The sequence below is a fragment of the Amblyraja radiata genome, chromosome 1 (assembly GCF_010909765.2).
Source record: "Amblyraja radiata isolate CabotCenter1 chromosome 1, sAmbRad1.1.pri, whole genome shotgun sequence".
NCBI classification, from domain to species: Eukaryota; Metazoa; Chordata; class Chondrichthyes; order Rajiformes; family Rajidae; genus Amblyraja; species Amblyraja radiata.
The window spans coordinates 83,885,058-83,899,933 of record NC_045956.1 but is presented as its reverse complement, the minus strand read 5'-3'; the positions used below and the strand labels follow the sequence as shown (position 1 = coordinate 83,899,933).

Genomic DNA, 14,876 nt, shown 5'->3' with positions numbered 1-14,876 from the left:
TAATATTTTAATATCATCCTGGGAGGAGTGGGTCAAGGAAGCTCACTGTATAGATGAACATTCCTGCAAGAATGTCAAATCACAGGAGGAAATGTAACAATGACGATATCCCCTGAAAATGCACAGCTTCTGCATCACCTGCTATTGAAAAGAGAGGGTACGTTATCCAAGGCCTGAGTGCTCGGTGGGAGAGGAGGGATCCCTGTGAGCTCACCTTGAGCCCACGCATTTTATACGGCTGCTTCTCCTTCCATTTTGGTAACCAGCAAAGAGAAAAGTTGCTCAAACCTCGTGTCAGGAAGGTTGAAATCGTGTTAAAGATACTTAAGAATTCTCTTCTTTCCAGTCTCTAACATTTTATCTACTTAAGAATATCTTAAGTAGATAAAATGTTAGAGACTGGAAAAAAAAAACTCCTAAATCTTTGTAACAATTGAACTGAGGCGGTTGAGTGCTCCTTTGCATATTAACAGGGAATAGAAACCTTTGCAGGATCCGCTCCAAGTAACACACCTCCTTGACCTAGAAGTATATCCACCCTGGGAGTACCTTCAACAAAAGACCTGCACTTGTTTAAGTGCATTTGATGGACCATCATTACTTTTCCTTTACCAATTGGGAATAGATACTAAATGCTGAAATTTAAAAACTGATCCTGAGAAAGACGATTTTTATTTTAATGGTTGTTTGAAAAATGAAATGAGGTAAAGTCAAGGCGTTAAAGCTTTCAATTTTAATCCTCTATTTATTTCAGCTTGCAGACACAAAGAAGAACTTTGAACAACAAGTGACCAATTCCCAAGCTGCAGTCCAGTTACTTCAGTCCCAATTGAATGAAGAAAAGGAAACTCTCCTGCAGAATGTTCAGTATGTCACATCACTAAATCAGGATCTTGAATCTCAGCTTGAGATCCTGAAACAACAGGTCCTCAGTAGTGGGGAGAGAAATCAACAGCAGGTAATTGTGGTAAGGGAGACACAAGAAACTGCAGATGCTGGAATCTTGAGCAAAACACAGAGTGCGGATGAACTCAGTGGGTCAGGCAGTATCTGTGGAAGGAATGGACAGGTGATCTTCTGGGTCGGGAACCTTCCGTAGATTGATTTGAGGTGGGGTGGGACACTTGGCAAGTGATAGGTGGATGCAGGTGTAGGGAATTTGATGAGTGGCGTAAGTGACAAAGGCTAGAGTCATGGATAGATAGATAGATAGATAGATGGATAGATAGATAGATAGATAGATAGATAGATAGATAGATCCTTTATTGTCATTCAGACCTTTCGGTCTGAACGAAATTATGTTGCCTGCAGTCATACACAGAATCAATAATAACAAAACATACAATAAACACAAATTAAACATCCACCACAGTGAGTTCACCAAGCACATCCTCACTGTGATGGAGGCAAAGTCTTAGTCATACAGCGTGAAAACATGCCAGTTGGTCCAATTTGCCCATGGCGACCAACATGCCCTATCTACACTAGTCGCACTTGGCTGCATTTGGACAAATATCCCTCTAAACTTATCCCATCTGTGTGCTTGTCCAAATGTTTTTTAGGTGAAAAGTAGACAAAAGGGTGTCAGATAAGGAAAGCAGAGGTAATGAATTGTAAAGCTGAAGGAAGGGATGGGATTGGAAGGTGATTATTTGAGTGGAAAAGGAGAGGATAAAATGGGGGACGGGAATGGGAGATGAGTGGACAAGGAGAGGAATGCAGCAAAGTTGGGGGGGGGGAGAGAGATGGTGGGGTAAATGGGAGCTGGAAGGGGTGAGGTACAGTGGGACTAAGGGGTTACTTAAATGGAAGTAAATGCTGTGGTTCTGTAAAATTGAACATTTCTAGCCCAATGTCAGTCCAGTAACTGTGCCATTGGGGTCTAAAGGGCTAGGTTATGATTATTATATTCAGACACACAGGACCCTGCATCAAAGGAGCCACGATTCCTCTAAGACCATTTGGACTCAAGGAGGGTTCAACAGAATGGCAAAAAAATCTCCCAGCAATGCCTTGCCAGCCTTTGACTAACTGACATCGCAGAGGAAAGTTTAATTTCATTTAAATATATCTGATATTCACTAACGGGTAGAGATAAAGACATAGTTTCAATGAAAGAGACCTGGTCATTCTCAGCAGTGACATGAATGCCAGCTGGGAAGCCCCATCGGCCAGACATCCTGCTGGGGCCAGCAGACTAAGAGCCTGGTAGGATCGTGGCCCTAATGGTCTCCTCCAGCAGGGAGAGACACCACCCAGGCAAGCAACACACAAGGAAATCCTGTGTCCTCAGAAGCATTGAAGATGCCAGAGATTGAAAAATGCTATCGCAAGACATCCCAGTAATTGGATAAGAGATTCACTCATTCATTATTGTCTTATAATCATGAACCTGGATTCCATGATCCAGGGAGTCCTGTTGCCCAGGATCCATCTCTCAGGGCATTGTTGGCACCAAAATTCCTTGGCTATGAAGTCTCCCTCAATGGTTCGTTATTATCACATGTATCAAGGTACAGTGAACCTTATAATCAAAGACCTGCAAAACAACATGAGGGATAGATTAAAAAAACATCTATTGATGCTCCTGAACACATCATCAGTGATGTAATCTGGGTTCATAGCGTATTTCGGGTCCTTCAACATCAGACACCCTCGCCCAGGCGACCCAGTCGTGGTTCATCAGACCACGACGTGTTCAGATGGCATTCGCTCTTCCCCATGGACCTCCTCTCCTGATCCAGAGTCATCTTGAGGCCTCCTCCGCTGCCTCTGTGATGTTCTTGATGGCTCTTCTCCTCTCCATTACGTTTATGCCCAGTGCACTCAAGGCTTTGTAGAGCGATTGCCCTGCAAAACCTCTGCAGCCAACCTCGATGGGCATACACCTTGCCTTCCAGCCCTGCTTACGGCAGTCTATGACCAGCTCTTCGTACTTGGTTATCTTCCTCTCATGGGCCTCCTCCCGACGGTCCTCCCACGGCACTGTCAGTTCCAACAAGACGATGTTTTTGGTCGCCTCTGAGACCAGGAGGATGTCTGACCTCAGGGTGGTTGAGGCAATGTGCTGTGTGAACTTCAGCTGTTTCACCAGGTCTACGGAAAGCTGCCAGTCCTGCGCAGTTGCCAGGATTCCTGACCGATTCCTGGCTGCTGTGGTTCTTGGCAGCTGCACTCCGGCCTTCACGAAGGTGATCATCTGGGTGGTGGGGCTGTGCTCGTCTGCAGCTGCTGATTCCCATGCTGATGGCTTCTGCAATGGGTTTAAGAACCTGGTCGTGACGCCAGGTGTACCGGCCCTGCCCAAGAGCCTTTGGGCAGCAGCTCAGGATGTGTTCCAACGTCCCCTTGCCTGAGCATTGCGGGCAATCCGGAGATTCCGCTTCAGTATCAACTCAGTTCCTCCTATTCCTTCAGTGTTGTTGGTAAGCATTGGAGCATGACATAGGGTCACTTAGATTACTTTGGGAACCATGATTTCACTGGCTCCAAATAAGAAGCATCTCTTTACCGGGAAGCCCTTTATATTCTGTGCAGGCAGTTGCTGCCTCTGCTGGAGACGAGGCTGCAGATGCTGAACAAGAACATTGTCCTGTAGTCATCATCTTTCCCCCAGCCTTTTGGTGCTTCTGCTGCTTTTCAGGCTGCACCTCATGAGTTCTTGGACACCAAATCTTTAGTTTAGAGGTACAGCTGTTTTTAGTTTAGGAAACAGGCCCTTCGGCTCACTCCACCACAGTCCACACTCCACCACAGTTGCTGGAGTAATCCTGACTTGTGTTACAAGTGAGTGTGGAAGCAAAAATTGAACAATGTAAACCTTTTTTTAAGGAGGACAATTACCAGAATCAGCTTAAAACACTGAGAGAGACTCTGTTAGAGTTGCAGAGTGAAATGTCTGAGCTACGGAAAGAAAGGACACTGCTTAACGAAAGTGTGGAACTGCTCAACAAGGAACTTGAATTGAAGAATCAGGAAGCCATTCAGCAGAGAATTAACAAGACACATTACAGGTTAGTAGCTTTTGAAGATATGTTTTGTTAGAGGAAGTAAAGGGATGTGGCTCAGATTTAATGGTGTGTTCCATACGGGTCTACTCTGGGCCTCATTTCTTTCTGATGTCTATGAATGATTTGGACTTGAGGACTGAAGTCAAAGCTTACTGACTGTGCCATGTTGTAAATGTTCACTGATGATCAGTGCGGCTTATCCAAACTTGCCTTTACCAAGTTCACTGGTAAGAACTAGCTCATCGTAAATGTCGTGCATCAGGGTCTTGCCCAAGGTAATGTATTTTGAAGATATGAAGAACACATACAAACAAACAACAAAGAAGGAAGGGACAGACAGACTGTTGGCGAGGCAGCCATTGCTGGTACCACCCGGTGGACCTGGAGAGACAAAAAAAGACCGGCTCTCAAAATAGCTGAAAAAACATTGATATCTGGTTATGTCACAGTCATGGACTTGGCTGTTAACTCCAACAAGAAACATGAATGCTTCTGAATGTGCATTAAAAAAAATCTGGGTTTTTTATAAGAATAATCACTTGACAAAAGATCTCCTTATGAAAACATTAATGTTGTTCTTGCTCAACAGTGCTGCAATATTACCCACTTTCTATTTTCCATGATATAGATCACTGGAAGAAGAGCTTAAGGCAGACCATGAGAAGGAAGTCTTGCTGAAACAAAATCACTTGAAAGAAATCCAAGGCATTGTGTCTGATTTCAGCAGCTCCCAAACCCGTCTCCAAGCAAAAATAGTTTCCTTGGAAACTGAGTAAGTGTTCTATTTCCCTTTTTTTTTTTAAAGAAAGCTGGAATGAAACAAGAAACCGGGCTTGTTCAAGATAATTATTCAAATGCTAAGAGCAACAAAATAAAAAATGTTCATGGCCTCAAATTTCCATTGTCAGTCTTATGATGCCAAAACCAACAATAGTTTATGAATTCCAACAATATTTTGTTAATTTCTGGAAACAGATGGGACAGCTCTAAAATAAATTAAGAGGCAGCGGTGGTGGTAAGGTGCCTAGCCTCACAATCCAAAGTCCTGAGTTCATATCCCACCAGAGCAGCTGTGGAAATTATATTCAGTATTTACAAATTTTAGTTATGATGACCATCCTGGCTTCTGACCAACCAATACAACTGACTCTTATTTAATTGCTCTCTGAAATGACCTAACAAGCCACTCAGAGTAGCTCACTGCCAGGATCAATAAAAGCCAATCTTGCCATTGATGCTCAGATCCTGAAAAATGTCCAAGGAGGTAATGTGGCACAGTGGAGCTGCAGGAAGCTCAACCGTTTCACAGCTCCAATAGTCTGGGTTTCTTTCAGACCACCAGTCTTCTGTGTGGAGTTTGCACTTTCTGTGGCGTGTTGTCTCCTCTCTGGTGTTCTGGTTTTTCCCCATAGCCCAAAGACACGCTGATTAGAACAAAGAACAAAGAATAATAGAGCACACAAACAGGCTCTTCAAACAGAATATCTGTACTGAACATGATGCCAAAACCAACTCTTATCTGCCTGCACACAATCTATATCCCTCCATTCCCTACATATCCGTGTGCCTATGCCACCCCCCGGCAGCACGCTCCAGGCACTCACCACCCTCATTGTAATAAGAAACTTGCCCCTCTCACCTTAAAGTAATGCCCTCTAGTATTTAATTTTTCCATCCTGGGAAAAAGATTGACTGTCTAACCTATTTATGCCTCTCATAATTTATCATGTCACCCCACAGCCATCGCTGTTCCAGAGAAAATAATCCAAGTTTGTCCAACCTCGCCCTATAGTTAATATCCCCTAATCCAGGCAATCTAGTAAACCTCTTCAGCACCCTTTCCAAAGCCTCCACATGGTTCCTGTATTGGGGTGACCAGAACGGCATGCGGCTGGACCACCGTCCTATAGAACATCACGACATCCTGACCCTTATACTCAATGCCCAAATCTATAAAGGCAAGCAGACCACGTGCCTTCTTTATCACTATTTATACGTGTTGCCATTTTCAAGGAGTAATGGACTTGGACCCCATGATCCCTTGGTACATCAATGCTATTAAGGGTCAAAGCATTGTATATTTTCCCTGCATTCGTGTGGAATTAAACTTGGATTAAACTCCAAGCGCCATTTCTCCACCCATTTCTGTAGCTGACTTATATTCCATTATATACTTTGACCGCCTTCGGCAGTCTGCGACCCTAATGATGTTGATGTTATCTGCAAACTTATTACCTAAACTGTCAACATTTACATCTAAGTCTTAGATCTAAATGACATCTAAGTCATTTACATTTATCACTAACAGCAGAGGTCTCAACACAGATCCCCACTGATCTCAGACCTCCAGTCTCAATATCGTCCTTCCACCATACAACTAAATCACAGTTAATGCTGTGCATCTTAATCTTCTGGATCAGCCTACTACAGGGGACTTTATCAAATGTCTTGTTAAAATCCATGCAGACAACCACAGCCATTCACTTAGATCACTTAGGCGACTACAGGAGACTATGCGGTCGCCACATGGTCACCACATGTTCGCGGGTGGTTGCCGGGGAGTCGCCTTCATGGTCGTGAGTAGTTCCCGCATTCTCAGAACTAGTCGCGGCTTCATTCTGGTCGCCGCTAATTTTTCAACATGCTGAAAAATTGGCAGCGACCAGAATGAGGCCGCCATGGAGAGTAGTGAGAATTCTCGTGCCATAGGTGCAGTGGTAGTAGGTTGCCAGGAGGTCGTAGGTTCTCGCCGGAGCTGACCGGTGAATTTCATTGGCTCATTGGGGAAAAAAACATAGTTTTCAGAACCAAGGATAACCGACCGGTAATGTTAATGTCCGCCGAGCTTCACAGCCGTGTATCTCTGGCTTCTTAAAAGTTTAACCCCCTCCTTCCACCCCCCCCCCCCCCCCCCCCCACCTCTCTTTTAAAGGACTTAGTTGACCCTTCCTGTACACTGTGCTTTCACCGTCTTAATTACAGCGCCAACCTTCCTGTTCATCGCGGTGTGTGCCTGTATCACATTGGCTTTGCACCGTGTGAATTTCACTCAGACAGCGCTCCCCCTGCTTGCCCTGTCCCCGCCTGCATAACTGGCTGGTGAAGGGTGTGTGTGGGTGTGTGTGTGTGTGTGTGTGTTCCACTCTGACAGTCAGCGTTCCAGTCGCTCGTTTTTCAGCGACCTGCTACGACTTGACAGTCACCGGCAGTCGCCTGACAAATTGCCTAAGTGGGACAGGCCCATTAGTCACCTCCTCATAAAGGTCGTACTGATTATCCCAATGTTAGATATTCTCCAGTCCTCCGGGATCTCGCCTATGGCGAAAGACAACAAAGATTTCCATGAAGGCTCCCACAAACTCCCCTCTTGCCTTTCTCAATAACCTGGGATAGATCCTGTCGGATCCTGTGATTTATTCACCCCAATGTTCAAGAGCCCCAAAACCTCCTTAATCTCAAACTGCCCAGGCATTTTAGTACTCCACACTGATCTCACTGTTCTCCATGTCTCCTTCTCCTTGGTGAAAACGCATGCAGAGTTCTTATTTAGTACTTGACCTACATCCCCAGACTTCAAGCATGTTCCCTCCTTTATCATTGAGTGGTCTAACCTGCTCCCTGGTTACCCTCTCATTTCCAATGTGGGCAGTTTAATAAACAATATAAATTGGCCTGGATGTAAATATAAGTATCGGGGTTGCTGATGAGCATGTGTGAAATAATAGGTGAAGTGAAAATAAATCAGGAAATTGAATTAACAGGATTGCTGGTAGCCAGTATAGACAAGGTGGACTTCCTTTGCTGTTATCTGATATGAGAACTACATTTTTGATAAGATGTTATTAACGTGACAACATCATGATTATTGCCTTTTCTTAACTTTGACTTATTGTGAAGGATAATTCACCATGTGCGGAGTTGAAACCATCTTCTGGCTACGTGGTACATAAAATACAAACTGGCAAGATCTTTTCACCAGTGAGATAAAATAACTTCCACACCTTTATTTATCTCGACTTATGCTAACTCTTCTCAAGTTGACACTAATTTATTTATAAAGAACTCAAATTCTTTCAAATTCACAATCGTTTGCAGATTGAAAGAGAATGAAGAAAAGTCAAAAAAGCATGAATGCAGACCAGAAGATTTACACCTCATTAATAAACTTCAAGATAACCTATCAGAACGTGATCAGGTTATTAAAAGACTCCTGGTAAGTGTTCACTATGTGGAGTTTTTCCAATGGGAATCAACTAATCAAAATGTTAACCCAATGTCTGCAAGAGGGAAAACAAACCTCAACTCCTATTCAATCAATTTAGTTTGCTTCTTAATAAACCATGGATTTTCTCCAGGTGTGCCAGTTTTCTCCCACCTCAAAAGACATATGGATTTGTATGTTGATCAGTCTCTGTAAATTGTCCCTAGTACGTAGGGTGTGAATGAGGAAAGTGGGATAACATTGAACTAGTGTGATTGACAGTCGGCAGAAACTCAGTGGGCCAAGGGACCAGATTCTAAATTAAAACCAAACATCATTCATATTTCTGTATCACAATAGAAACAATATTGCTAAAATAAATAAAATCATTTTGTTTTCAAAGAGATTATCATAAGCACATTGAAATGCTCTACATTTCACTACACCCAAGAATAAGAAAAAAATAAACATGGAAATTTTTCAGGACAAAATAAAGTAACTTTAATCTCACTTCCAAAACAAAACAAAAACCCAAATGAATTTTTTGTATCGCATTTTCTGGGAAGAATACAAAGGAATTTCATATGTCATGCTTGCTGAACAGCTATTCCCTAGAATAAACCTTAACTAGAGCAGAAACAAGTTCAAATATAATATGAAAAGGATTATCTTCCTCGGTGACAGTTGTCCTGCTTTCAAGTAGGAAACCCATGTCACCAAACGCTGTTCACTCATCTGCCACTGAAATAAATGGTCTGTTGAGTGTGCAATTAAGTTGGATTGTGACAGTATTTGTTCACCCTTGCTCGGATATGACAATGGATAAAAGGGAGTTGCAGATTAGTCAGACTTTCAACGCCAGCATTCATTTGCAAATTAAAATATATACAAACTTGGAACAAAACGCCCAAACGTTCAAACAGGTCATCTTCATATAATACTTAAAAATTCTTACAACATTGTCGATCTTCAGGATTTTAATTCTAATACATGATTACTGATATTTTATGACTTGCTTTTTGCTAAACATTACTCACAAACACTTAATGCATTCCAGTTTGATGTTCACATTTATTTACTAATGCGGCCACCCAGGATAGAAGTTGACCTGCTGACACTTGGGCCCTGGGAGTACTCATGACATGCAGACCTTTCCACAGATAAGGTAGATGGTGACTAATGTGTCAGGATGAGAGGTCGTTTCTGATCTTTTTCTATCAATGATGCTGTTCTCTGTTTTTCAGTAGCATTCTAAATGCCCCTTCTGCACCAAGTTGTCTTGAGACAGGGAATCCCAGGTGTCATAGGGACTAGAAAATGTCTAGTACATTCATGAACCTTGCTGTCTGTCCACTTTATAATCTTTTCCTGGATCAGTTTGGAATAGAGTAATGGTTTCAGGAGTGTGATGTTAGGGAGCCAACTGAATGTTCGATGTCTCGATGCTGAAGGTGTTGCTCAGGCAACGGACATTACTGATGCACTTGTGTGTCAATGGATTTAATAGAAAGCAGATTAAGTGGGGGTCAGTCCAACAGTCTTCTGTAATTGTCATTTGAACATCCTTGCAGTCTCTCAATTGAAAGAATAGTATTATCTATATCAGTTTTGTCAAATGTTTGTTTCCCTGATGAAGCAGGATGTTTCTTATGACAAGACCAAGCTCCTAGGATTATTAGTGAAGAGGCAGACCACACTAGACTTGGTCTTTACTATTTTCTTGCCCAAGGGTTGGCTTTTCCCACCCTGGAATTGGCCACCCAGAAGAATCAGTTTGTCTCCACTTTATTGAAGAGCTACATTTTTTTTCCTAGGTCAAGTCTTCTTTGTCCCCATACATTTCTTTTGCACTGCTGACCATCACATATTATGGTGCATTTAGCCCAAAAGGTCAACAGCTACCAGCAAAAGTTTGACACCAATTACACAGGGGGAGTTGTTGACACACACAGCCGGTGAAACGTGTTCACCAAAGTGCCAATACTGGAGAGGAGCATTTCCATTTTGTGCAGAGACCCTGGCATGGAGATTCAGTGCTTTCTTCAAAGAAGGGGTGGTGCAGAATGCTTAAAACTCCAAGGAGAGGGTATTTTAAAACATCTGAAAAAAAAAGTGACCCAGCCAGTCAGGCAGCATTCGTGGAGAGAAAAACAGTTAATCTTTCAGGTCATTGATCATTCATTGGAACAAGCCAGATCTGATACAAACTGGAAAGGACATTTTGCTTGAATGATTAAACTCATTCTTGATTGCTGAGGACTTTACTATAACCAGTCAGAAGATTGATGCAATTTATGTTGAGCATCGTTGGAACAGTAAAGGAAGCCAAAGACAGCGGTCAGAGTAGGATTGGGTCAAATTAAATAAACAGGCTACTGGAAGGACAGAGTCACTCATGCAAACTGAGAAGTGATGCTCTGCAAAATATCTTCGGTTCCTGTGTAGATGCATTTCACTTACTTGAAAGATGTACAACGAAGATGTTTTTCCACCTGGAAGAAATATTGGAGTCTCTGGTTGAAGGGACGGGAGATTATACAAAGTTAATTTACATTTTGGATAAGGTCTTCGCAATAATGTATTTGCAGTTCCTCGTGCAAGCTGCCTACAATGGGGCAAGGTAGAGCATGGACATATCGCAGTCCTGTACACCTGTCATCAAGTCCTTGGCTCCATGATGTTCCTGCTGAGCATTTGTTATTAATTTCACTCTGTTGCAGTTGTGAGAATCAGCTGGAAGTCTCATTGTAGCAGCTTTACGCTCTAAACAGGCCAGGTCTTGTATCAGTAACACAGAATCACGGTGCTTTTAGAAAACAATCTTAAAATTGTGCATCATAATGTATTGTATAGCAGAATTCTAGGAGAATTCATTCAGAACTCCCAGTACCACACCACAACCCCACCACCATTAAGCTTTTGTCTGTATTTAAGGATTTAACATGATGCATAAAACTCAGTTCCAGAAGCATTAAAGGTGAAAATTGAATCCATATTTTTTGTTCGACTAACTAAGCCAATAATTTTTAGTTTTTAGATTAAGGGTCACTCATCTTTCAACTGAACATTTGTTCACTGAGCTATATACTGTGTCAAACCATTCTTGCTTTGTCCAATAGAGTTAGGCATTTTCAGTATCAGGATTTTTCACAATCCACTTTTAATCCCTGGAACCTCAATGCCACCGACAATTAGGCCACTGACAATATCTTGCTTTCAGCAACTTTGGTTGTAGAAGCTTTAAGTGTGGCGCCAAATCCCTTCCATTCATATGGGCATTGGGAAAATCTTGATCTTGCTGCATTGAAGTTCACCATATCGTTTCGTATCACCACTTTAAGACCTCACACAGTGAGATTTCCTCTTGGTCCTAAATTAGAGTCTGTTATGTGATTTAGACATAAAATAAATTAAAAGATTCCCCAGAGTAAATTAGTTTGTTATTAGTTTGTTAAGGGCTTGGACACAATAGAGGCATGAAACATGTTCCCGATGCTGGGGGAGTCCAGAACCAGGGGCCACAGTTTAAGAATAAGCAGTAAGCCATTTAGAACGGAGACGAGGGAACACTTTTTCTCACAGAGTGGTGAGTCTGTGGAATTCTCTGCCTCAGAGGGCGGTGAAGGCAGGTTCTCTGGATGCTTTCAAGAGAGAGCTAGATAGGGCTCTTAAAAATAGCGGAGTCAGGGGATATGGGGAGAAGGCAGGAACGGGGTACTGATTGGGGATGATCAGCCATGATCACATTGAATGTTTGAAAATTCAATAATTTCCTATGTCATAACTGTGTTCCATCTAACTCATAGGATGACAGGAAGTTTCAGCAGATAGCTTTGGCAAACAGTGAAAGTAACATCAATAGATGTTTTACCAGAACTCCTATACCTGGAAGCTTCACTCCGACCATGAAGGTAAATTACTTCTGAATCTATTAGAATTTGTGGAAAAAAATTACTTGTCTAACTGAACTGAACTTTATTTATAGAGCACTTTAAAAACAACCACTGTTGCAACAAAGTGCTGTACATGACTAATCATAAACATAAAACAAAACAATAAAAACATTAAAAGACAGTAAAAACAATAAAAAAACAATAGAAACACTAAAACAGGAGCAGTCTCATGCAGGGTCGAAAGCCAAGGAATAGAAAAGGGTTTTAAGACTAGTTTTGAAAATGGACAGTGAAGGGGCCTGTCTAATGTGCAAAGGTAGAGTGTTCCATAATGAGATGGGAACGCGAACCGCGTAATGAGATGAACGATTGAGAGCTATAAATATGTAAATGGAACAAAGGATCTTTCATAGTACACCATTGCTTTGATTCATGTGTGAGACATTACTTGTCCAACAAAAAACAAAAATGGGTGTCTGGCAGGAGTACAGAGCTGATCATTGGTGAAGAACTCAGGAACACTATCCCATCTTTTGGCCTATTTTCAGTAACTCAGCACTGGAGGGCTGTTGAAGAGGCAGTGCAATTTTAAGGCAACCATCAAATAGTTGTGCTACTAATTTCAGTGACAGTGAGGAGGCTCTGCTGCAGGAAATCAAATGTAGAAGGTGTGGTCATTTAAATATCCAGAGCTACATTTTACCCAGGTCAGTGGCTTCAGTTAGTTAGGGGAGGAACATTCAATGCAATCTAGGAAGAGGTTCAATCACCTCAACCATGTTTCTATGTTTTAGGCTAGGGAACGCAGATAAAATACCCATACTAACCCACAAATCTACTCATCATTGCCCCTTTCCATTATTATTATTATTATCTATATTACTAAAAGTCTGATCTTGACCACTTCCTGTTGTTCTGTATATTGATTTTTTTTTAAACGCTGCGAAGTACGGCTGTGATTTTGGCCATCTTACTCAGAGTCCCTCTTCGCTGCGCAGGACAAGGGGATTTTTTCCATCGATGAAAAATAAAAGAGTTATTAGTGTTTAAAAAATGTTGAGATTCTCGCTCCTGAAGGCCACGCCCCTTCCGGAGGGACTATAAAACCCAGACGTGTGGTTGTGCCTCAGTTCTCTGCAAGATGGGGGAGCGAGAGGTCGCGATTCTCAGTCTGAGCTATGAATAACACTGAACACATGTCTACTAAACTGTCAGTGCCCGTAATCTGGTTTGAAAATGCAAAAGTGCGTTTTGGTTTGAAAGTGCTAAAGCAAGCTGTGTTGCCTTTGGTTTTGAAAGAGCTAAAGCAAACTGTGTTGCCTTTGGTTTTGAAAGTGCTAAAGCAAGCTGTGTTGCCTTTGGTTTTGAAAGTCCTAAAGCAAGCTGTGTTGCCTTTGGTTTTGAAAGTGCTAAAGCAAGCTGTGTTGCCTTTGGTTTTGAAAGTGCTAAAGCAAGTTATGTTGCCTTTGGTTTTGAAAGTGCGAAAGCGAGCTGCCTTGCCTTTGGGTTTGAAAGTGCTAATGCGAGCTGCCTTCCCTTTGGTTTTGAAAGTGCTAAAGCGAGCTGCCTTGCCTTTGGTTTTGAAAGTGCTAAAGCAAGCTGCCTTGCCTTTGAAAGTGCTAAAGCAAGCTGCCTTGCCTTTGGTTTTGAAAGTGCTAAAGCAAGCTGCCTTGCCTTTGGTTTTGAAAGTGCTAAAGCAAGCTGCCTTGCCTAATTAGAGCTGCCTTGCCTTGCCTTCCATATAATTAAAAGTCTAATCTTCCTGTTTACGCTTTATATTGATTTTAGAAAAAACGCTACGACGTACGGCTGTGATTTTTGGCCATCTTACTCAGAGTCCCCCTCCGCTCATCAGGTGCCGAGGATTTTCCCCATCTATGAAAAATAAGAGTTATTAATGTTTTAAAAAGTTGATATTCTCTCTCCTGAAGGCCACACCCCTTCCGGAGGGACTATAAAACCCGGATGTGTGGAGGTGCCTCAGTTCTCTGCAAGATGAGGGAGCGAGAGGTCGCAATTCTCATTCTGAGCTGTGCATAACACTGAACACATGTCTACTAAACTGTGAGTGGTTTTACTGACCTGTCAGTGCCCTTAATGTGGTTTGAAAATGTAGTTTGAAAATGCAAAAGTGTGTTTCGGTTTGAAAGTGCTAAAGCTGTGTTGCCTTTGGTTTTGAAAGTGTTTAAGTGTTTAAAAAAATGTTGAGATTCTCTCTCATGTCAATCACGCCATGAAGGCCATGCCCCTTCTGGTGGGAGGGGAAGGGACTATAAAGCCCAGAAGTGTGGGCTTGGCTCAGTCTCTGCAAGATGGGGGAAGGAGAGGTCACGACTCGCTGTCTTTAGTGACCTTGCACCCTGCTTGAAATGGTATGAAACTGCACTTGAATTTGGTGCCCTTGCACCCTGCTTGAAATGGAATTTCAAGGAATAGCCGCGAGTCAACTGCGAGCCCACCAGCCGTGAGTGAGCTGCCAGCACAACAGGCTTGAGACAACAGACTAGCGCTCCAGAAAGCCCCCCCCCCCCCCACCACTGGCCACCGATATTGGAATTGGTGGAGAGGTGGAATATTGTGTTGGTGGACCAGCCCTCCCATGTGATGCTGGAACCCAATGGGTCCCACTTAGTCTAATATCTTACTATTTTAAAAATACAGATTTGTTGATGTCTGGTATGTGCCGAAGAGTAAATAGTGGCATTAATTACAATAACTTCAGTGACATTTAGATGAGCACTTAAATAAGCAAAGCGTGAAGAATACAGATAA

At 42.5% G+C, this 14,876-nt stretch overlaps 1 protein-coding gene across 2 annotated transcripts in view; it reads left to right on the top strand.

The window, feature by feature from the left end:
• The window catches only part of fam184b (family with sequence similarity 184 member B), a 232,613-nt gene that overhangs the window by 209,002 nt on the left and 8,735 nt on the right, over positions 1-14,876 (top strand). For both annotated transcript variants that reach the window (XM_033026050.1, XM_033026059.1), the window contains exons 10-14: positions 755-958; positions 3,832-4,013; positions 4,639-4,782; positions 8,106-8,223; positions 12,018-12,122. In XM_033026050.1, coding sequence (XP_032881941.1) covers positions 755-958; positions 3,832-4,013; positions 4,639-4,782; positions 8,106-8,223; positions 12,018-12,122 — 753 coding nt within the window. The remainder of the gene's footprint in view (positions 1-754; positions 959-3,831; positions 4,014-4,638; positions 4,783-8,105; positions 8,224-12,017; positions 12,123-14,876) is intronic.